Raw genomic sequence first — 23,080 nt, 5'->3', positions numbered from 1 at the left:
GGCGGCAAAGTCTTACCAGCAATTTATGTCGGACCTTCCAGGTAATGTTTTTTCTTAAAACAGTATCCATTTAATTGCAACTTTCCGTTGTAGGCTATATTTTAATGTAAATGATTATTTATTACCACCCTTCTTTCATTTGTATATACATACAAAGTACACTACACATACTTGGTTTTACCACGTGTTAAAGCACCAGAGTACAATAACATACTATGGCCCACTTTGTTGGGCACGTACTGGCCATGTCATATGTCCCGATTGTCCGCTTTTTTGAATAATCCCTAAACAACTACTTGTGCAGTAACTGTAGAGTTTTATTGCAGATTTGGAAAATGTCAGCACAAATAAATTTAACTTACCAACAAAAGTGAATGTTGTTCAGTTGTAATAGAACGAAATGTACAAAATTTCTGACGTTTTCCGCATCCAAAATTTACTACGTTAAAGTTCCTTTTCTGCTCTGCATCTTGCTAATACAGCCATACAAATCTCAAAGTAGAAACAAAGATCATGAACCTGAGGAAGAAGCCGACAGTGTTCCAGGACCGAAGCAAAGTTTAGACAACTTCAAAGGGGTGCGTGTTTTTGATGCTGTATATGTAGCGGCCTATACCGTTTAATATTAGTTTTATGAAATAACCAACATCAATTGATTCCACAGGAGGCCTCTGACCAAGCCAGTGAAGCAGCAAGGTGATGCTATTGCAGTATACGTTTCTATGTTTTTCTTAACATTAGTTGGTATATTCTTAACTGTTATAGTTTATAGGAGTTTTCTCTGAGAATATGCACGAAAAGAACGTCGTAGAAAAAAGCTAGAATGTATACCATCTCTTGAACTCATAACTGGTTTTGTTTCTAATTCGTTTTAAATACACACCACGTAACATAACATGTGTCATGAGGTTAAATTCCGCTGGGTTAGAAACTTCATCGGTTCTTAACTTGTACTGTTTTAATTTAGTATACAGTAGGATCAAAAGAAGTCCCAGCATCTTTCCCCACTCCACAATATATAATAGAATTAATACGACTATCTGTACTCGTTCTGGTTGACTCTCAAGTCGACCAATTTGTATTGTGTGAAACCGGAAGCTTATGTTCGCCACAGTTTGTCAAATGTAATGCATACGTTATATAAGCCTTTTTGAGATATCGCAGTTTTAAGAGTTTACGCCTTTTAAAGATATTGCAGTTTTTAGTATATATATATAAGAAAAAGTTTACACACTCAAAACCAATCAAGGAAAACGCTTGTTCGCAAGACACGTCGCAATTCAGCCGTCGAGATATTTTGATTTATTTTTTTTATTGTATTGCGGACAATTCAACAACCGATAGCAGACCGCTAAGGTTTCTGCCAAAGTGAACCTACGCGTACAATAAAATGGTAGCAAAGCCGAGCCCGTGATCTCTGTTTTAGAGACAGGCGCGCATTGTGCCACGACGGTTTAGAATGAGCATGAGCGGTTTCAGCTCTGAAACTTAGCTTGAGCGCAATATAACGACGTCCATGGCCTACTCAATGAGTAGGCCATGCGACTTATATAAATCTTTGCTCAAAGCACATGGTCAATCACTATACAGTATGATACCTTTATGTATAGGCATCGGAACGCTAAAACGTTAACTGGCTGAACCATTCCAGGAAATCTTACTGCATAGCGGAAAAACTGTGCGATTTAGACTATATGCCCAGCAGTGCTCACATACGTCAAAAGCGATTCTGTACAACAAGGAGATGTTTGTTAGAATCGTTTTAATGATATTGTTGTTTGTTTCTGTTTTTCTTTCTGGGTCTGTTCTATTCGTCAGTGGTACTAAAAGACCTGGTAAATATAGAAATGCAATAGATTTATAGCTTTCCACATTATTAACTGCTCGATTTTGTTTTATAGGAAAAGAACAGGCTTACGCAGTCACTTTTGATAAAGAAACGTTAAAGTCGAATGCATTTCTACCAGTTCTAAATGGAGTTAACTGCGATAAAAGTAAAGGTAAACAATTATTTTTGCATTTATCTTTGATAGTAGGGTGGGAGAAGATGGGACACCTTTAGCAGATAATATCACATAAAAACTATTCTGATCGTGTTTTAAACAACTAGCAATGGTCTATGGGAGTTGTAAGGATAAGGTTTTATAATTATTTGAATGTTCTTTGTTTAGTACCAATTGGGAAGAGAAAACAGAATAAAAAGGTTTCCCATCTTCACCCACCCTACTATACATTAAATTGTATTCCGACATTAAACGACCGTAAATAAATGAGGGGTTATATGGTTAAACACAGGAAGTGGTCCATATCTATAGGGTCCATGCTGCTACTATAGTAGTATTTGGGACAGCAGGTATAGTTCGCAGCTATTGCCGGTTTTGAATTTCTGAATTATAGAGTTGGCTTGGAACATATTTATAAAAGCCTCGAATGAAACACAGTACTTGTTCTTTAGACCGGACATATTGTTGGGTGAAATGTGAGCAAGATCAGGTTGGTTACTCTGACCACTGTTGTCGTTGCGTCTGTCGAAGGGGATTCGCACTTGGAACAGATCGACGAAGCTGTATTGGAGGTGAGAAGAACTGTAATGTAAATTAATGAATGAATGAATATAACCTATTTTCCCTCGCGTGGCAGGGCAATGACAGTCGTCATAAGACGGGCGTTCTGTTTCATAAACCCCGTGTTGTGGGGGATTTTTTGCTTTTATGTATGGCTGACAATTTGGACAACCTATTATCGTGACCATTGGGCCGGATTGTGCGATCCATTGTACATTTCTGTTCTAACAAACAATTTCCAGCTTCATGGACACCATGGGAGCCTTGGACGCCATGTTTGAGCACAGAATGGGGAGGACTTGAAACACGAAGCAGACGATGTCGCACAAAACATGCAGCAGACGCAACAGGAAGATGCGTGGGCGCTGGAAGTCAATCAAGAACATGCAGCAGAATAACTAAACGTGGGTATAATATACTACTGAGGGTAAGATAGGATATCACTATAGCATCTAAACGTCACATTTCCTGAACGTGTACATAAACCTTTTTAACAGTCGTGAGGTTATAGTCATATAGTTCTTTAAATGTTTTTCGTTTATAATTAAAAGCGACGATAAATTAGAACCAAAATATGTTCACCTTACTCCAACCTACTGTATGAAATCGTATGTGGAACACGGTCAAATATATTGTTTGCAGCATTTATCATTCGAAAAAATATAAGAAGCTTGACAGAGGAAGAAACGTTCGACATTTTACAAGCAATGGCTCGATTTAAGCAAGATAACTCTACTGATGGATATACAGTAACTATAACATTCATTCCAGATTAATTTAGTTCAAAATTAGAATCTTTAGAATAGATTATAAATCAGTTGGTCATGTCCTTTACAGAATATAGTTTCGTGGCACGGCTGGCCATTCCGATGTCCCTGGAACAAAAAGTTTCCTGGACATAAAGATGGACATTGTAGTTGGCATGTTGATTTGCGATTTTGTGCATGGCACCGAATATTTATGGTCCAAGTGGAAATGGGTACGATTACACTACGTTTTATTATTATTTTATACTACCGTGGGGTAAGATGGGATACCGTTAGCACCTAAATTCCATGTTTCCTGGTGGTGTTTTGAACGTTTTTTTTGGAGTCGTGAGAATGCAGTTATATAATTCTGTAAATATAATTTGTTTACTGCCGAATGGAACGTCGAAAATGACGTCCTATCTTAACCCACCCATTTATTAACATTTCATTCTTTAGGAATAAATAAATACCTCCGGAACAAGACGTTGGGAATTCCATACTGGGATTGGACAGAAAGTGATTGGGATGATATTCCGTTTTATTTCCGCAACATAACCATCCATGATCCTTATACCAACCATACCTACCCGAACCCGTTCAATCCTTCTCTTATACCAGGACACAAACCAATACAAGGCATCCCATATCCGGTGTAAGCTAATATTGTCACATTAGTTCCAATGGTGTAAAACCTATAGTGTAAAAGTTGTTTGACTAACAGTGAATGAACTTTAACCTCGCGTGGCTGGAAAACAACAGTCGTTATAACATGGGTGTTTATACACAACGTGCCAGCTTACGAGTTACCATGTTGTTACTTTGTGGGGAATTGTTTTTTTTCATTTTTTTTATGTAAGGCTGATAATTTGGACAACCCATTAGTGACCACTGGGTTGGAGCAATTGCCGTTAACTGACTTTACCAAGAACACAAACGCCCACAATGGTAGCAGCGACGAGCCTTGAACCCATTATCTCTGGGTTACAAGCAGGAGCGCTAACCACTTCGCCGGTGGCAGTGTGAAAGTTGAACAGCTTTTGTCGTCCGCAGACACGTTCAGAGAAATATATCCAAGTCAGGCGTATTGGCATCCAACTACATGCTGAGAGGTACAATCCGCTCTTTGCTGGCGAACACTTACCAGTTTTTTGATCACCAACTTGAATTCAATCCGCATGGGCAGGTAGTAATAAACTGTTTGTCATTAGTACACCAATAATGCCAATAAATTCACTTTTGCACAGATACATAACTGTTTTTGCAACACTTCGAAATTCCATTTGACACCTAAAGATCATGTGCTCTGTTATTATAGTATGTTAGAAACCGCATACGCAGCATGGGACCCTGCCTTTATACTACACCACAGTCAAATCGATCGACTTTACGCTTTGTATCGACTTTTACGAGAAAAACTAGGAATTCAAGATTGGACTCAAGAAGCAATTTATCATGGGTATGAAAAGGTAACCCAGATAGCACATTTTTTACATAATATGGCTAATATTTAAACTGGCTGTCAAAACTCCTATTTACTGTGTATTATGGTTTCCCCTATAGGCCAAACCGTTATATTCGTCTAAAGAAAGTCTTCACAAGTTGAGAAAAGACGTCCATTTCAAATTTAATATGCCTCTGTCGCCATTTTGCAACGTTACAATGAACCCAAATCACGTGACTGGTAGAAAAGGCGTCTGGACGACTGCTGGTAGTTACCACTACGAACAGATCTTTGGGTATCGTTACGATAACTTTAATCTGGACAAAAAACCTTGGCAAGTTCTGCTTGCAGAAATGAAGTTAAAATCTAAGCGCCCGAATTGGGATGAAGACTCGGCTCCGTTCGCTTCTCTTATGAAACCGAGTCTGGGCATAATTTCGTTTCACACAAGTTTTCCATTGAGCAATGCAAACCTTTGCAATGGTAAAAACCAACATTTTTTGCCTTTAAGAGAATTATAAGTCTGTTTTACACTGTATTGGGAAAAACCTTTTAAAACCTGTATGGTACTCGGGTTTAAGATGGGACACCTTTAGAACTTAATATCCAAACATCCTGATTGATCGTGTTTAAAACAATCTGATTTGACCGTTGACTTCTTTTATTTTTCAATCATTTTATAACGAAACGTGTCCATTTATTAGAGGTCGGCTCTCTTGATTAAGTACTACTTTTGTTGTTGTTGCTACTTCGTGTGTGTGGTTTCAGATTGTACCTAGTTTGAATAAAAGAATCCTATTCATATTTTCAGTGCCAATTTGGCATGCGTTAAAACCTCCAGCGAAAGATAAGATTTACTTGTCTATTCGTTGCATCGTCTTTTCAATATACAATTAGTAGATAGTCACAGCACGTCAGGCGAAACGTCACAGTTTGTACACGTGAAAAATATTCAATGGAAAGTTTCTAAACAACATTTTGCAACACCGATAATCATTTCGTTTATCCAACGAAATTGCGCGAACGTTAGAAGGTCGATCAAACAATCTTTGATGTCGTGTTTTAGTGGTGTAATATATTGCACCACCATATCACACTTCACATCATTAAACAGTACGAAAACCTATTAAAACGGCGGCGCCTTATTAGAATTCGCAGTGAATGCATGAGGAAACTATATGGGCGTCCTCACCGTCCTGTATAGGCTTGCCAGTATAGTCATCAATCGCCGTCAATTTAAGGTACAAAAACAGGGAAAACAAACTTAATGACAACCGTTCTGTAGCATATCAAAAGTACAACAGATGTAATTTTATCCCAATTTTATTAACCATTTCATACTTGCTCGCGCACACATTGCAACACGTAACAGTGGAACGCAAACCGGCATTTCAATTTGGCAGCACGCATATCAGGCAATAAGATTTGCGCTAATGTTGTTAAATCTTTGTAATTAAAAACTAAGCCAGTAAGTTTTGGTGTTCCGTTATATGCGACGCAAATTTCAGACAATAACCATCCCGACAAAAACAGAAATAACATTGTTGCTGCTGAAACAACGATATGTACATGTATTTATATATAGGCACGGTGGCTTTTGAAACTCCAGCATGATCAGGAGGTTTACAGCTTAACGTTGCAGGTTCAGCATACAAGGAAATAGTGCGGGTGCAACAAAAGCAACGTTAGTATCATGGAAATCGACACCAATTGCTCTTTTCGGAAAGAAAATAACATCAAATAAGCCTTCTATATAAATTTCTTGAAACTTCCAAATTAAAATCTACCCGTACCACCGACAAGAAAAATAGCGACGCCATTAAAAAGTCCCCAATGCGGTGGCACCACAATAAATTATTGCTGTCGGAAAAAACGGTTGCTTTTTTGAGTTGAGCTATGCGAGTGCAACCACATTAGAACAGCAGAGTACTCATGCCTCCTACTTCTGCTTGTTCTTTAACAAAGATTTCAAAGTATTGGTAAATGATGGTGACAGCCAGCAAGATACCAGTGCCAGAACCAATGGCTCCAATGAAATCTGCCATCACAGATAAAGCTCCAATACAGAGACCACCAAAAGCAGCAGCAGTTGGAATGTATCTGTGTATATTGAAATGTTACAGGCTTATCATAATGGTATCAATACAATACACAATATTAGGCACAAAAACAGTTTTATTTAAAATATACAGTCTTAAGGGAGTCGTGAGTATACGATTTTATAATTCTCTGAATGTTCTTTGTTTACTACCAAATGGAAGAGGATATTAAACAAAAAGGTGTCTCATCTTACCCCACCCCACTATATATTAATTTGTTTTATAAAATGTTCTAACAGGACTTTATGAATAAAACTCTTGATGTAGGCTTACCTGTTCAGCTCATGGATCATAGACTTCTCCCTGTGGCCTCTCATCACCATCTGCTGTTCCTTCAATTGCTTGGCTACATCTTTAGCAGCAGAACCAGAGACTTCAATCCAGGTCTAAAATATGACAGATATTTATTTAAAAAGACGAAACATTGGACATCTTCCTAATTAAAATTACTTTTAAAACCTAAATGCTATAAAAATACCTTGTTTTTAAAGTTAACACACTTTAAAATATACCCCCTAAAAATAACTCCTTTAATAATTAACCCTTTAAAATATACTTCCCAAAACTAATTCTTTAAAAATGAACTCTTTAAAATTAATTCCCAAATCAGGAGTAAAAAATACAATAGTAAAATTACATCACTAAATAATAGATATTCATTCATGAAATACTCAAGCTATGCAACACACCTTGGAGAAGAAAGCACATGATCCCAACATAAATGCCACGTATACAAACGCATGTATAGGATCAGCCAACATCCCAGCAAACGACTCTGGTGGGGAGAGGTAGTAACAAAGTCCACCAATGGGATAAGAACGAGCTGGACCACCCCCTTCAACATCCTGTGTGATGGCCATTTTAAATTATCAGAAACTTTTATTTTTATGATATTACATATATTAGTGATCATATATTGCTAAAAGACCAACTCTGGCCCGAATCTCACAACCCAATGCCCACTAAAGGACCGTGCGCATATAGAATTAAAATAGGATAGAATTCAGGCATGGTCTAGTGTCGTATATTGTTCAGTTTAGATTCTTAACTTTAGAACAAGGCGCAAAACACAGTAATTACCTATATATATATATATAGACACAAAACTTCTTCCTTAGTTAACATATGGCTTAGTAATTTGTCAACGCTTTTAATTGTCGTTTCTTAGAAAAAAACTACAAATTTTAAGTGTTAGAAAATATGGCCAACTGTGACCTACTTTCAACGCTCCAAGTCATGGCACGGCAGAAGACCTTACATGTTACATATAACATAAAAAAATATTGTTTTAAATAGACTTACCCCCCAAACACCAAGTAAACTAATGAGGAAGTTGCCACGGAAACGAACGGCCAACAACTGTGAGATCACATAAAGATTTGAAACAAGAGCTGATTGCAGGATAATTGGAATGTTGGAAGTGTAGAACAATTTGATTGGATAACTGCTTTGCTGTCCACGGTAACGAGCAGATTTGATTGGCAGGTCAACTCGGAATCCCTGGATACATAATATTGTATGTTATGTTATATATAGGCGATAAATCTGGGGTGGCTGGGTAGACCGGCCTAACCTGGAATTTCCGCACTGCATTAATCAGTAAACATTACAACCAATGAGGAAGAATAGGTTTTATGGGATTATGTATGTAAGTAACTTTGCCTCCCCTGCTTTTTATATAGCTTTTGCATTGATAATGTTGTATCACTTCACTTATGATTAAAACAATAACGCCACCCCTCCAAAAATGAACAAAAAATCAGTGTTTATATTTATTTAACTCTGACTGTAAAATATATTGATATACTGTAGAAAAAATCTTACCTGGAAGTATATAACCACCCCGAACACAAAGACAGTGGCCATGAGGTTCATCAGATTTGGGAGGTTTTGTCGGTAAAAAGCTTCACGAAGTGCACGGACTTTATCGGAACGAGTAGCAAGCAAATGGAAGAGAGCAATCACTGCACCTTCGAATTCAGTTCCTGGGAAAATAAACGGTTGAAATGTTTTGTAATAGTTGTATACATGATGAATATACTAATATTATTTTTCTATGGTAGGCTCAAAAAATTATACACCAAGGTTGCCTATGTGGTAAATTAAAAGTGGTCAAGAGCAAGAAGTGTATATAACAGGACACCAGTGTTATAACAACTGTTATTGCCCCACCACGCAAGGATAAATAAGTTACATTCATAGTCATACCAATAAATTGTATAAAATATATGATATTACAGAACAGGTGTTGTTTTCTTTTAAATCAAAACTTAAAATGAGATTTAAGTATACCACTATACATAAACATAATAATTACTACATATAAGTGCGCTAAAGGAAGATAATCATTGGCTTTGATGGTAAAAATCAGCTGCGATGTAACTGATAATTAAACTCGGGCACTGAGTGATCTGTTCAAATGACAGGAAATGTTACCTTTCCCGGTATTAACAGTAGCTGGACTGAATGCTTTCCACACAATGGTCTCACAGATGTTGGTTGCAATAAAGAGAGAAATACCACTTCCAAGTCCGTAACCCTTTTGCAGAAGTTCATCAAGCAGAAGCACAATCAGAGTCGCAACAAAAAGCTGTAACATTTGAAATCGTTAAACAATTAAAAAAATTCAAAGAGTCATATAAATGACATGATGAGTGAAAAAGGTTTTTTTGAATACTATTTTTAAAATTAAAAACTGGTTTAAACCTGAATGATGATGAGTAGACATATTCCAGCGCCCATATCAGCTGGTTCACCGTACATTCCTGTCATTACATAAACAACAGATTGTCCAATAGCGATCACCATTCCGAATAACTTTTGAGCTCCGTTAAACAGTGCCCTGAATATAGAAATATTAGATATTTTAATATAAAAAAATAAATACAGTATAAGATTGGAATTTTTAACATTCATATCGTATCACAAAACGCATAATTTGTAGGAGTTACCAAGCTACATGGTAACATATCGAGTATGTAACATAATGTCAACTCAGCCTCAATTCCCAGTTTTTCCCCATAGAATAGAGAAAGTCCTACCTGTCTTTTGGTGAATCTCCTACTTCAATAAGTTTTGCTCCAGCAAGAAGCTGCATGATGAGACCAGATGTAATGATTGGTGAAATACCAAGTTCCATGAGAGTTCCTCTGTTCGATGCCATCATAACACGCATCCAATAAAATGGATCCGCTGAATCAGATGACATAATTCCAAACAAAGGAATCTACAAAAAGTAACGTTAAGTGTTAACAAACTACTTGCCAGTCAGCTGGAGACTAATTCAAACTATTGTGGGAAAAAACAAATATTTCTACTTTTGTATTTGAACTTTGTGTATTTCATCCATTTTTTAATAATATTTTTTATATAGGTGTTACAGTCACTGCTTACTGTTAGGTTTCTGTTACCATTGACTAAATATTAACATTTTTTTATTAACTAAATATTAAAAGTTTTATTATTGTAAACATATTATGTGCTAAGTATTAAAATGAGACTTTATACGTAAATTAGTTGAAAACTTACTTGACAACAAACCAAGAAGATGAACAAAGTAATTGCTGTCCATAGTACTTTCTCACGGAATTGAATCTATTACAAAATGTATAATTATATATGACAAAACTTTTTTGGGAAATCTAACAATGATATTATAGACAGTAACAGTAAGCAAAAAAACACCAACAAGCGTATAAAAAAACGGCAATGGAGAGAAATGTACGATTGATTTGAAAAGTTAAAACACATTAATTTGTAAAGTAAAAAATGTTAAACTAAGTAATTTACACATGAAGGCAAAGTTTTAGGTAAATTTTCAGCATTTTAACCAAACACCATAACCCAAAAACAAACAAGAAATCATACATATTGATCATTTTAAGTCATAAAAGTAATTAAAAATTTTAATACAGCAAGAACAAATTGTTACCTTTCTTTGAGGTTTTTCTATTTCAGGAAGGACGACACAGAACGGCTTTATGAGTTCCAGAAACTTGACTGCAAAAAAATAATGTTAATTTACAATACGGTATCTTAATATTTTCGAATTTTAGTTTTGCATACGTTTAATTACTTGCGACATACCTGGCATTTTGATGTGTGGTGTGAATTCAACGCACTTTTAATGTCTATACCTACACTTGGGTATATAAAATCCTGAGTTCAGACCGCTACCTGTATGACCAGCACAATAAACCAGTTAAAACTGTAAAAGGATTGGAGTGTCGAGTCACAAAACGTAGGAAGCGAGATTAATCACGTGACTAAAAGATACACGTCGACGTTACGTCACAAACCAAAGATACGCTTCGCTGAATGCCGACTGTTTAGTGATCACCATAAACATCTTATTCTCGTTACTTTAAATTAAAGTTATTCTTATGTTACGCCTATATATATCAGTTTAAACAGTTTCCTACAGTTTGTGTATTATTTTTCTAAAAGATAAAACATTACAACTATGATAGTAAAAAGTTATTTTGCTGACATTTTAGCGTATTCAATATTTTAATTTGGTGCAAAATAAAGCATGTGATATACTAAATATCAAATAAATGTTTACCTGGTTACGAGTGTGACGTGAAATCTTGTTGTAAATAAAATATTATTGAAAGGGTGTATTCAAATCTTACATGACACGTAAACAAGCCAGGATGACAAGAGACCCAAGGCGCCAGACTAATGAGCGTTGTGTTCTTTGCCGCTTTGCGTGTTGAGTGTTCTTGTCTCTGAACGGAAGGGTGGGCTCTAATCTCACTGTTTCAACACTTGCTCGAAGGTGATAGAAATAATAGGCTAGTCTACACCCATTTAGCTAAATTCAAAGCAACGTCTATGCCTCTTAACGATTAATTTTTTACTTTCATATAACTTAATGGTAAAGGTTCCTGAGAACACATCAGAAATTGCCACAGCCGACGGTTTTTCACGTCGACAGGGCGGGGTATTGGGAATAGTTTTCAACTAGCAATAATCGCGCCTCGGATAAACCTCATAGGCTACGATACCGCCACTGCGCAAAGCTGAATATTCATTGCAGAAAAGACAGTTCTATCATGAAAATGATCTGCCATTTGTGGGGCGCGTGCTGAACAGACAGACTTTAAACGTTTATCTACGTTTTTTGTTTTAGACTTCACCACCAATAATGAATTTGAGTTTATTATGAAAGAAATTACACACAAATAAAATCATTCATTTAAGTTGTGTGTATATTAGGACCGAATGGGTTTCACCAAAAATGTTACCTCAGTCATTAACAACACATTGATCACATCCATATATATATAATGTGGCACTGTTGCATGAATTACTGGCGCTGAACTACTTATTGCACTTAGCAGGGCAGTAGGCTATCATATCAGCCCATTTTTAAAACTGTTTCCAATTTTCCAGAAGACCATGCTTCTGGGTGAAGTTGACATGATAGAACTGCATACATTACAAACATACATGTATATCACAAAATATAGTAAAATTAAACAATTTTAAAGATTTGCTTAATCTGGACAACATATAATACATGAATAAACACAACAATTGCTGAAAAACAAAATTAAGAAGATGGAAAACATGAAAATATAATTAATATGAGAATATACTAATGTTCAACCCAAAATATTTCACATAATATGGGTTTTATAATAGAGGTCATGCTTATGTGATATGTAATGCTCATAATGAGAAGGTATAGGAAATAGTTACCCCTTTATAAATTATGGAAAAGATTTGCACAGATGCCTTTATAAAGTTACTTATTGATTAATATAGTGGTATAAGTTCACACAGAAACGGAAGATATATTTTAGCATTAGCCTGCCACCAGCAAATCGTCATAGCAACGTTCACATACACGAACAGGATTCTTGGATGCAGCAACAGTAGCAGTTCTTGATGAGCATTCACCACAGAAAATTTCACCACAGTGCCGACAATGATGCTTGCGCACAGTGATCGAAAAGGCCCGATTGCATGCGCGGCACTCTGCAGTTGATCTATCATCTGTCCATTTCTTTGATATCGTTGTTGTGTGCTTAACCTACAGAATTATATTTTATAAATATTACTGTGCAAATTTTTCTGGTCAATTCTCGATTCAAAGCTCTTAACTGCTACCCTTGTGGGTGTATGTGTCCTTGGACAAAGCACTTAACGGCAATTGCTCCAACCCAGTGGTCACTAATGGGTTGTTCAAATTATCAGCCAGACATAAAAAAATAAATACACCCCCAAAATAATCACCCGCAAAGTAACATACATGGTAACTAGTAAGCTTGCCCGTGTTTAACGAATGTCTTCTACGGCTACGCGAGGATCAAGTAAGTGACATTTATTCATATCATACTGTATGGGTGATGTTATGTTAGACACACCAGGGGACCTAGGGTTTGGGCCTGAAAACCCCACTGCCCCAATGAGAAATTCAACTCTTATATTGGTATTCATCAAAAAATGACCTGTAAAGCTTGATTTTCCCTTCCTAGTTCATGCATGGCTGAATGTGCATCATCTAATTTCTTTACCAACTGGTTGATGTTGACTTGAAGTTGTTCAACTTGTTGTTCAGCATTTAAACATCGCTCAAGTAATGCCCTACGTTCATCAGCATTGCTATGAGCGTTTGTCTGTAAATTTAATGAAAATAACTTTACAGCAACTGACAAATTTTTTTTTTTAAAAATGTTAAAACAAGTCATTTTTTAGGTAAATAAAAAATTAAAATTAATACTGTTTTTTTCATTTTTCATATATAAACAGAGCAATTTTATTAAAAAAGTACAATGTGACATATTAACACCAAATACCTGCAAAATAACGACTTGTCCTCTTAAATCGTCGCACTCAGCTCTCACCACATCTAAGCTTTGCGACGTGACCCTCCATTCAGATCTAGCGTTACTTAGGTTTTCACTTAGAGCTCCGATCTCGAGTTGGAGTCGTGACTCGTTAACAACACGATCCGCTTCATTGGTTTCTAATAATCGACTTTTTTCCTCCTGTAATAAAACTTGTCAGTGGTTTGTATGTAAATGTGTAAAATTGTTGAAACGGAAATAAGAGATATTAAAGTAGTGATTTCATTGAATTAAAATATTGGTTTTTATACATTAGAGTCCCAGGACGCATTAAAATTAGTTCTAAAATCAGAGTTTAAAAGTTTACATACATGACAAAACCTTTATCAGTTATTATTAATCAGTGAAAGTTACTTAGCACAGTTAGGCCTGTTTTATGGCACACAGTTACAGAAATGAAAAACAATTATACGATATCGTTTTCAGTAAATAAAGTAGAAAATATACTGATGTAAAATATTCAAGCGGAATAGAGTTTAGAGTATACTTGAACAATATATTTCATAAAAACTTACCAATTGAACTTTAAGTTTAGAAATATTATCTTCTTTTAATTGAATAACAGTTTTATCCATTTCAGCCGCACGCTCCAATGACTCCTTCTCGCTTAGTGAAGTTTCTTTCAACGACTTTAACTCGCTCTGTAGCGCCACCTTGCTTGAAATTAACAAACTCTGTGCCTCCTCTAGTGTTGAAAGTTGCTCATTTAGTCGTTCTCTGAAAATTAAATTTTTGTTAAACTAAAAAAAATATTTTTATAGTACTGTAGGGTAAGATGGATGCTGTTGGCACATAACACTCTTTATCAACAATCTTTCAGAAGCATGAGGATATGGGTATATTAAATGAACTTACTTTATCCTCACGTGGTAGAAAAAAGGACAGTTGTTATAACACGGATGTTCTGTTTCATACACCTTTCATACATCTTAAGGGTTCTTTGTTTACTACAACCTACCATGCACTCTTATACCAGGCACTTATTGCAACTTTTTTTTTCATAGGTTTAGATTAGTCAACAGTTTAAAGCTGTAAATCAAAACTGACAACAAAAAAGTTGCTGATTAGAGATTAGTGGCCATGGATATATCTTATAGTTAATGTAGTAGAACCAGTATGCTGTGGTGTAGGGGGTTGGAATTATTGACTTTGAATTTGGAGTTAAATATTCACCTTTCTTCATTCCAAATCCTCTCCATTGCCACTCTCTTTTTCTCCTCCTCTTCTTGGATTCTTTTATTCTCTTTTTCCTCTTCAGCTAAGCTTTCATTAACTTGGCTAAATTTTTTCTTGAGATTTTCTAATTCTTCCTCAAGTGATACAACCTGGTACAAACAAATAACAGTAAAAAAATACGAACAAAGTTATAAAACACAACACACTCTTAGCAATTTAGCAAAATGAAAATTACCTTTTTGGTTATTTAGAAAAAAATACCGTTGTACAATTTTCTCCCAACTTATTAATAATACATGAATTTGAAGCTCTATTTTTTTAATATTGGTTCTTGACAGTGGACCTACGGTTCAGACAAAGTTTGGTCCATTCCCCGCCACACTACTTACGAGTGGAACTTTTTACTTTTTTGTATGGCTGACAATTTACACAACCTTTATGAAGACCACCAAATTAGAGCATTTTCAATTTTTTTCCAAACTAAATACTTTGGAGGCAGTTGACCAAATCAAAGTACTGTCCCCATATATAAGACCTATAATACCTTATTCAGTCACGTATATAAGACCTCACCCATATAGAACAGAAAGACGCAAACTACGCACCATGTCACTAAGCTCTTGATGTTTATGTTTCAACTCATCAACTTCAACTTCTTTTTCTTCTTTCATTGATTGATATTTCTTCTCCAATAAATCAACAGAAACCTTCATCTCATCCAGTTTAACATCCTTTTTTTCTAAGGTTTCCTAAAAAAATTATGGATACTAGTACGCTTTTTGCATAGTAAAATGCTTATGCGAATAACGATTTGCATAAAGTCGTTATTTGGTAACTCGCTAACGATTTGAATAAAGGGAAATAATATGTAATTGAAACGTGTAGAGGGACAATAACCATGCATGTGGTACTCAATAAGGGTTAAATCTACAGATATGTTTCAACACTACAGAATGACGTGTATATAGTACTGCAGGTTAAGATAACAATTCACAACACTCCTATAAAATTGTTAGCCTACAGTTATAACAATTTTTAAATGTTCTTTGTGTACTACCAAATAGCATTGGACTAGAAAATAAAAACATACCATCTTTAAGGCTTAATTTTTCCCATAAACTAACTGAATCAATATTGTACAAACACAAAAAAAAACTTCTTCATAAATATCCGATATTAACTTACATTAAGTTCAACAACTTGGCTTCTAGAAGTTTCCAATTTTTCTTCAATTTCAGATTTTGAGTCAGTGAGTTCCTTGCTTCTAGTTACCAGTGTTTCCGATTCAACTTTTGTTGCTTCAAGTTCGACAAAAGTATTTTGCAACACTGCTTCACTAGCTGTTAGCTCTGCAGACATGTTTTCTAACTTTGATGTTAATTTCTGTAAAATACAAAAACAACTTTCCACTTTCCAATAATTAAACATTGTATCTATGTATGTATGTATGTACTATTGTTAGAGTAATGCTGTATTACCGCTTGCCCTAAATCAATGATTCTTAACCTATGCAAAATCTCATACACTTTATGTATTTTCAGCTACTTATAGTAAACCTCTTTTTTGTAGCAAAATAACAAATAATTATAAATTCGATTTCTGTGTCTGAATTTAAAAAAAAGTTTCGAAGAAGTGGCAAAAATAAAATTTTGCAAAACGTCATAACAGAGATTTTACTTGTAATATATTTAAAGGGGTAATGGGCAAACTCTACGCTATACCTCAATGCCCTTGCTTGCCTCGCCATAGGACCCAACCCAAATAGAATAGAATGTATGACAATAATGGGCCCACTCTAGGCTACATACCAGGTGACAAGCATCCCCCATATAAAAAAAAATGTTTTTAAAAGATTATAAACAATGCAAATATTCTTACTTCAATTTCTGCATCTTTTGATTGATTATCTAAAACTTTTTCTTCAAATTGAGATTTATGATCGCTAATTTGTTTATTAAGAAGAGAAATTTCTTCTTCCATTTTAGTTACAGTAGTTTTGTGGCCTTCAATTTGTTCCAACAGTCTAGAAAATAATATTTAACTGTAATTTTGTATTTTGTACCAAAAATAGTTAACTATATTGCTAGAATGAGTAAAAACGCAACATTTTTAACTACAAAACACCTTAAACTTTTATGTAAAATTAATAGAACAGCATAAAAATATAAATAAAATAAACTTTAGGTAAATAAATTATACTTAATAAAACATTTTTATTTTCACAAGCTCCTAATAATAGGAATTATAAAAAAAGAATAAAACTGGAATAAACAACATTAAAATGCCATATTTGTGCATGCTAAATTAGACTCCATTTACCTCTCATGTTCACTCCCATGTTCAACTTTAACTTGGTTCAACATTTCTTTCACATTTTCCTTCTCATTTTGTAATTGTTCAATCCGTGACTGTGATGTCATAATGGTTTGTTGCAACACAGACTTTGATTCTCTTGTAGCCTCCAACAATTTCTCCAAATCCTGTTATTAGTTTAACTAAGACCAGACAAACAGTATTTCTTAAATCTGTAGTGACAAACTGGTGTGGTATTCTATATTTTTTTAAAGACAAAACATGCTAAGTTGTATTTATTCGAAGCTGACTCTTCTATTAATTTTGTCAGCACATTAAATAAAATTTCCATTTTGTTATATCCATATATACAAATATATCGGTATTTAATTTATACATCGCAGACGTGTCGCAAGCCCAGCAAATTGTATACTGTACGTGTGTAATAAAGTCAACTTTTTTTACCTGTTAAACTTCTTTATTAAGATAAAATTTAAGCATTTCTTTATACCTAGTAACAATAATAAAATGGTGACGATTAATTTACCATATTCTGCTCTTCCATCTTCTTATTTTCCTCCCCCAGCATATTTATCTTTCCTTCCAATTCTTCCAGGCTTTCTTTAGTTTTACATTCGGAAGTTTCTAATTGCGACAACTTCTTCTTTGCTTCTTCCAATTCCATAGAAACATTATTTAATTCACACATTGTGGCGCTGTGCTCTTGATTTAAATTTTCGATGTTTTCTGCCGACTGCATAAACAGTTTTATTTCCATAGTTAGTTAAATAACTTTTTACACATGAAAAGCCAGCAAATTATGACCTATAGTACAAGCTATCTGTTTTGCTTCATCATACTGGCACAATAAGATTCAAAAATAAATAAATTTAAATTTCTACGATGCTAAGACACACTTAAACTACAACAAAGCATGACCAGAACTGTTAGTGCTAATAACTCAATTAACACCAAATTTAAGTAGTGTACAAAAATACACCAAATTTAAATAGTGTACAAAAAGCAGCACATTTAAATAGTGTACAAAAAGACACCAATATTAAATAGTGTACAAAAATATGAGTTAAGGAACCAAACATACCTTGTCTATATTTAGTTGTAGTTGTTCATTTATAGCTTTCAATTCGCCTAATTCCTTAACTTTAGTTTGTATTTCCCCACCAACTGAATCTATTGTCACTTGCATAGCTGTAATCCTAAAATAAACAAATTTGTTAGAAAAACTAAAAAATTTAATATGTTATTTATACTTTTGTTCATTCTCTGCTTCCAGATTTCTCATTTCCTCTTTTCTCTTCTCACTTTCTCTTTGGTTTGTTTCTTTCATTATCTTCACCTTCTCTCTTAAAGATTCCACTTCCACTCTTGCTTCTTGGGTGGCCGCAGATGAAAGATGTAACTCTTCCTTTAACTGTGAACTTTCTTTTCTGTGCTTCTCCCTCATCTCAGATATTTGACTCTGCAAAAAAATTAATTTAAAAAATGGGACACATAAATATACTAACATTCAGTAACTATTTTCAAAAACAAAAATCATTATATATATTTTAAAATGATAACACACATAAATATAGCAACATTAAGAAATTAATAAATCATCTTAGTAAGGGTTCTGAACAGCCCAAGATTTTACCTAAAGTGCTTTTTGTTGTTAAAAAATCTTGGGCCCAACAAAAACATATAATTTTGGTTGGTATATGTTTTTGCTACTTTTACTTTTTTATGCACCTGTTATACCTAACGTATACATTGATTAAAATAAAAACTGCTGGTGGTATTGTGGCCACATATTTATATTGTGCATTATTATGTACATTGTGCATTTTTTTGCGATTTTAGTACAGTGACATTCTTGTTACGTGAATCTCAGTGAAAAGTTTTTCTTATTTAAACAAAAAAAAAAGTTTGTCCTTATTTGACGGAATGAACCAATATATTACCTCAAGCCCTTAGTGGTATTACAAATAACATAACATAGAAGTTATTAAACTGACTTGAACATTAGACAGTTGCAACTCAGTTGACTTAAGTTTCTCCGAATTAGATTTCTTTTCATTTATCTCTTCTTCCAAATTCCTTCGTAAATTGTTTATTTCATTACTTGCTTCAGCTTGGTGGGAAATACTTGTGGCTTGTACGTTCAGTAGCGTGTCTGTCTTTTCCTGGGTTGCAAGTAAGTATCAAAGTGACAATTTGGGGTTTAAGTTTAATTATTTGCAAAAATAATATAGTTTAGTCTGGCCCCATGGACCAGTGGCTAGTAATAGTAACCTGCCTCTAGCCCAGAGGATCGATACTGCTACCATTGTCGGCATACATGCCGTTGGGAAAGACACTCAATGACAATTGCTCCAACTCAGTGGACCTGTATGAGATGTCTAAATTTTCAAGTCATAACTGAAAAAAAAAACCCAAAATGGGTTCTGCAATTAACAGAACTACCAATTTTAAATCTTTTTAAGTTATACTTGAAAATATCGCCCCAAAATGGGTTCTGCAATAAACAGAACTACCAATTTTACATTACTACACAGCAAATGTAAAATTATGAAGCCCATCATATCCGTACTAATTCAGATAGTAAGAAAAAATAAATAAAACACATAAGAAACCAAACATAAATATAATATAAACCTTGAGTTCAGATTCGATCTTTAAATTTTCCTCTTCAGCTTCTTCCTTCAATGTTCGTTGTTTCGTTAAATCATCATCAAGTTCAAGAACTTTGTTTTGCAATGTCACAATGATGGATTGTGAGTCGTTGATTTTGGATGACAGAGTTCGTAACGATTCCTCCTTTTCACTGGAACATAGAAATCTAATATAACAGCGGTACTTGGTCTATTACACATAAACCCACTAAGCCAAGTAAAATCACCCTGATACATAATTTAAAAAATTGCGAATTTCAAGTAATTTTAGGCATTTACTTTAAAAGCAGAGTGCACATTTTTAACCCTTAACTTTTAAACTAAAAAATATGAATTTATTATAACATTTGTTCTTGATTTATAGTGCATCCCTTCTTGAAGGGCTGAAAAAGGAATAAAAAACCGTTTGCAAGGTTTGGATTTTTCATAAAATTAAGATTGGATACTTATCTCACCTCTCAACCTCTCTCACTTTTTCCTCTGCCTCCTCCTTTTGTTTCCTTAACTTATTGTTCTCCTCTTGGAGTTGAGAATGAGCAGCAGCTTCTCCATCTCCAACCTCAATCTTAGTTATCAGATTATTTCTCTCATCACGTAATCTTGAAAATATAAAAATGTAAACAGTATTCGAATCTTGAAAATATTAAAAATTTAAAGTCTTTGAAATTTACAAAGCTTTAACTTAAATCAACAAAAATGCTTGGCAAAAGTAAAATACTGCATTTTTTACACCTATCTAATGAATTTAATGGCACTTTCAGATCTGCCTATTTCATACATAAACCGTTTAATTTCATGACAAGTATTGCTATTTCAGAATAGCTAACATTTATCACATTATTCAATGAGTTCCCTAGGTTTTAGGGCAAAAAAATGTAACGCCTATGCTTTTCAGTTGAATTTCAATGGATGTGAGATATATAAAAGTAATAATATAACACTTACTTGGTAACTTCTCCAATTGCGTCTTCCCTTCTTTGTGTTTCATTCTCAAGTTTAGATGCAGAAGATGTCAGTTGATCCTGAAAATAAATAATCAAGTATGTAATGACAAATACAGGATAATAATGATAAGGTTAAGGCCTAAAAAGTCATTAAATCAATAATACTTACAAATAAAATGAATAATTGTATGTATTGAATATAACAAACAGAAAGAAGTTACCTTTAAAGAAGCTATTTCATGATTGCCAAGAGCGAGTTCTGTTTCCAATCCATGTATTTTCTCTTTCAGTTCATCGCACGCAGATTGAACGAAAGTTAATTTTTGTTCCGATGTTTCAATAACACGACTTCTCTGACTTGACTCTTCCTCAAATCGAGTTGTCTGGAACAAAATTTATTAATTATGAATAAATTAGCAGTTAATGATGTAAAAAGTGTCACTTATACAATCTGCATTTGGTCCGTATGTCACAACATGTTTTTGCCTGAATTTTGACTGTTTGTTCATTTGTTCGTTTTTGATCTAATTAGGGTTTTAGTAACGACTTAATGCTTAATCTTTGGTAGTACGCCAAATCACAAGCAAATTACAGTCGCTAAAAGGACACCAGTTAAAACTCTGTGAGAAAAATGTCAAATAAAATCATGTTAAAGCCTCTACAATAACAATTTTAATAGTTGAAAATTACAAAAACTTTTAGACCATGGACCATGACCTAATGTTTTAAAACAAAATAACCATGTACTTGTAGTTTAAGTTGTAGGACTAATTTCTCGGAATCCAATAATTTTGCTTCAATCAGTTTTCGTTCATCTTGATGCGACGCCCTCATAACTTGTAGATCTTCACTCATTTTTCTTTTATCATCATTAAGCTGCAGAGTATGAAATGAATAAATGAACAAAATTTATTTCCTCTCTACAGTCACGATAACGAAGAACAAAAGTTGAAAAAAGCGATAAAAACAGTTGATTGATAAAAAACAAATTATGCTTTGGATAAAACGAGACTGTTACACAAAACGAGACTGTTAAAAACATTTAATTAAACATTTTAAAGTTCTAGTTGGAAGAAAAGTGTGCGTAAGAGTAATGGGACAAACAATATGTTATTGACCATTGGGTTTCCAACCGGTAGTCGGCCATGGGCCTTTTTCAAGGGGCCATGAAATTTTTTTTAAAAAAATAATCTTTTTTTTAATTCATCATCTCTAACTCCACTTCAACACTATATAAAAAAATAGATTAAAAAAAGGTTGGGAACCCCTGGTATTGAGCATAATGAGTTTATTTAAATTTACAAATGTAAATTAAATATTTGTTTAGCGTTTTATCTGATTTTTACAAAAAGAAAACTATTAATGTTTTTACAAATGAATGTTTTTTATTCATAATGTGTTGATTTTATTTCTACCAATGGAATTATAGCAACACAAGTTTCTGGTGGTATTTATAACAATAAAGTAATTTGTCAATGAAAATAGTAACCTCGAGTATTGGCCAACTTGAGATTATAGCGTTTAAATATTACGGAGATTATTTAATTCAACCTAAAGTGTTTTTCCCAATTTATTAATATTTTGCAAACTCTCGAAATAACATTAATAAAATGCTTAAGAGTAGGGAAAAGTTGCCAATGTAAAATAGTGAAAAAAAACTAATTAATCCGATAATGTACTGTGTTCTTGTACTAATGTGTGAGTTATAAATTAAATGTATTTCCAATGAAACCTGTTTATTTTCAGCTTCCACAGCTTCTAGTTTTCCATTTATTTGAGAAAGTTGAATTTCTATTTGTTGTTTTGCTCCACTGGATTCCAATTCCAGTTGTTTGTTTACCAATCTAAAAGGCAAGAATATTCAAATGTATTAATTAGTTTATAGTGCAACAAATACATTCAGAAGGGGATATTGGCTGTAACTCATAGAACTCCCACTCCAAAAAATCAATAAATTTTAAGTCAGTTCCAATACAATTAAAATTCAGATTAGCATATATTTAGTTACTTTGATTTTTTACAACCCAGCCCCTACAAATTGCATAGATCATAAGATTATGTTTCATTTTGGGTGTCAGGGTGATGGACCAAATCTGGACTACATCCAAGGTCCCATACCATACAACACAGTATATTTGTTGTGTAAAAACTCACTTAAATTGGTTAAATTCTAAAGCTAAAGTTTCATTCTTGACTCTCCAGTCTTCACATTGTTCATGAGATTTGTTTATTTGTGATTTCAAGTCATCACATTCACATATAAGCGATTCATATCTTGCATTCATC

General features: G+C 34.1%; 3 protein-coding genes and 1 non-coding gene across 8 annotated transcripts in view; 1 reads left to right on the top strand and 3 right to left on the bottom strand.

Moving 5' to 3' along the window:
- The first annotated feature begins 496 nt into the window (after nt 1-496).
- On the top strand, nt 497-6,374 carry LOC100186406 (hemocyanin G-type, units Oda to Odg-like). The gene is made up of 12 exons (XM_018811854.2): nt 497-578; nt 665-696; nt 773-1,835; nt 1,902-2,000; nt 2,456-2,575; nt 2,807-2,968; nt 3,207-3,313; nt 3,402-3,543; nt 3,770-3,965; nt 4,364-4,496; nt 4,558-4,779; nt 4,874-6,374. The coding sequence occupies exons 3-12, from the start codon at nt 1,745-1,747 to the stop codon at nt 5,273-5,275; spliced, it is 1,674 nt and encodes a 557-aa protein (XP_018667399.1). The 5' UTR covers nt 497-578; nt 665-696; nt 773-1,744; the 3' UTR covers nt 5,276-6,374.
- On the bottom strand, nt 6,062-11,110 carry LOC100176997 (protein transport protein Sec61 subunit alpha). The gene is made up of 11 exons (XM_002128327.5): nt 10,940-11,110; nt 10,785-10,852; nt 10,382-10,447; nt 9,895-10,079; nt 9,560-9,695; nt 9,290-9,443; nt 8,678-8,838; nt 8,156-8,353; nt 7,543-7,698; nt 7,127-7,239; nt 6,062-6,854 (listed from the first exon to the last, which is right to left on the bottom strand). Exons 1-11 carry the CDS (start codon nt 10,944-10,946, stop codon nt 6,668-6,670), a joined length of 1,431 nt encoding a protein of 476 aa, XP_002128363.1. The 5' UTR covers nt 10,947-11,110; the 3' UTR covers nt 6,062-6,667.
- A 628-nt stretch (nt 11,111-11,738) lies between these two features.
- On the bottom strand, nt 11,739-11,879 carry LOC113474293. Its single transcript, XR_003395952.1, has one exon. It is a non-coding gene; the product is annotated as a U4 spliceosomal RNA (small nuclear RNA).
- A 121-nt stretch (nt 11,880-12,000) lies between these two features.
- Nucleotides 12,001-23,080, bottom strand: part of zf(fyve/c2h2)-2 (zinc finger protein ZF2) — a 19,060-nt gene continuing 7,980 nt past the window's right edge. For 2 of the 5 annotated variants that reach the window (XM_009860224.3, XM_018811825.2), the window contains 17 exons: nt 21,016-21,177; nt 20,796-20,872; nt 20,306-20,449; nt 19,834-20,002; nt 19,194-19,361; nt 18,450-18,658; nt 18,281-18,395; nt 17,726-17,932; nt 17,206-17,366; nt 16,765-16,909; nt 16,072-16,269; nt 15,492-15,635; nt 14,884-15,035; nt 14,226-14,427; nt 13,660-13,851; nt 13,312-13,479; nt 12,001-12,893 (listed from right to left, as the gene is read on the bottom strand). In XM_009860224.3, the coding sequence (XP_009858526.1) occupies nt 12,666-12,893; nt 13,312-13,479; nt 13,660-13,851; nt 14,226-14,427; nt 14,884-15,035; nt 15,492-15,635; nt 16,072-16,269; nt 16,765-16,909; nt 17,206-17,366; nt 17,726-17,932; nt 18,281-18,395; nt 18,450-18,658; nt 19,194-19,361; nt 19,834-20,002; nt 20,306-20,449; nt 20,796-20,872; nt 21,016-21,177 (2,841 nt within the window). In that variant the 3' untranslated portion in view covers nt 12,001-12,665. Of the gene's footprint in view, nt 12,894-13,311; nt 13,480-13,659; nt 13,852-14,225; nt 14,430-14,883; nt 15,036-15,491; nt 15,636-16,071; nt 16,270-16,764; nt 16,910-17,205; nt 17,367-17,725; nt 17,933-18,280; nt 18,396-18,449; nt 18,659-19,193; nt 19,362-19,833; nt 20,003-20,305; nt 20,450-20,795; nt 20,873-21,015; nt 21,178-21,541; nt 21,671-22,526; nt 22,639-22,948; nt 23,069-23,080 lie in introns of all 5 variants that reach the window. The other 3 variants (XM_018811824.2, XM_026834413.1, NM_001047993.1) reach the window with 3 other exon arrangements.

This window comes from Ciona intestinalis, chromosome 5, assembly GCF_000224145.3.
Source record: "Ciona intestinalis chromosome 5, KH, whole genome shotgun sequence".
NCBI classification, from domain to species: Eukaryota; Metazoa; Chordata; class Ascidiacea; order Phlebobranchia; family Cionidae; genus Ciona; species Ciona intestinalis.
Note: the sequence above shows the minus strand (reverse complement) of the source record. Positions and strands in the feature narration are given on the sequence as shown.

Coding starts and splice junctions, on each gene's coding strand:
- LOC100186406 (XM_018811854.2), top strand. CDS start 1,745: ATGTTTGTTAGAATCGTTTTAATGATATTGTTGTTTGTTTCTGTTTTT. Junction 2,576..2,806: donor TCGACGAAGCTGTATTGGAG/GTGAGAAGAACT, acceptor AACAATTTCCAG/CTTCATGGACACCATGGGAG. Junction 3,544..3,769: donor TATGGTCCAAGTGGAAATGG/GTACGATTACAC, acceptor TTCATTCTTTAG/GAATAAATAAATACCTCCGG.
- LOC100176997 (XM_002128327.5), bottom strand. Junction 8,354..8,677: donor GGGTGGTTATATACTTCCAG/GTAAGATTTTTT, acceptor TTATGTATCCAG/GGATTCCGAGTTGACCTGCC. Junction 6,855..7,126: donor ATGATCCATGAGCTGAACAG/GTAAGCCTACAT, acceptor CAATATACACAG/ATACATTCCAACTGCTGCTG.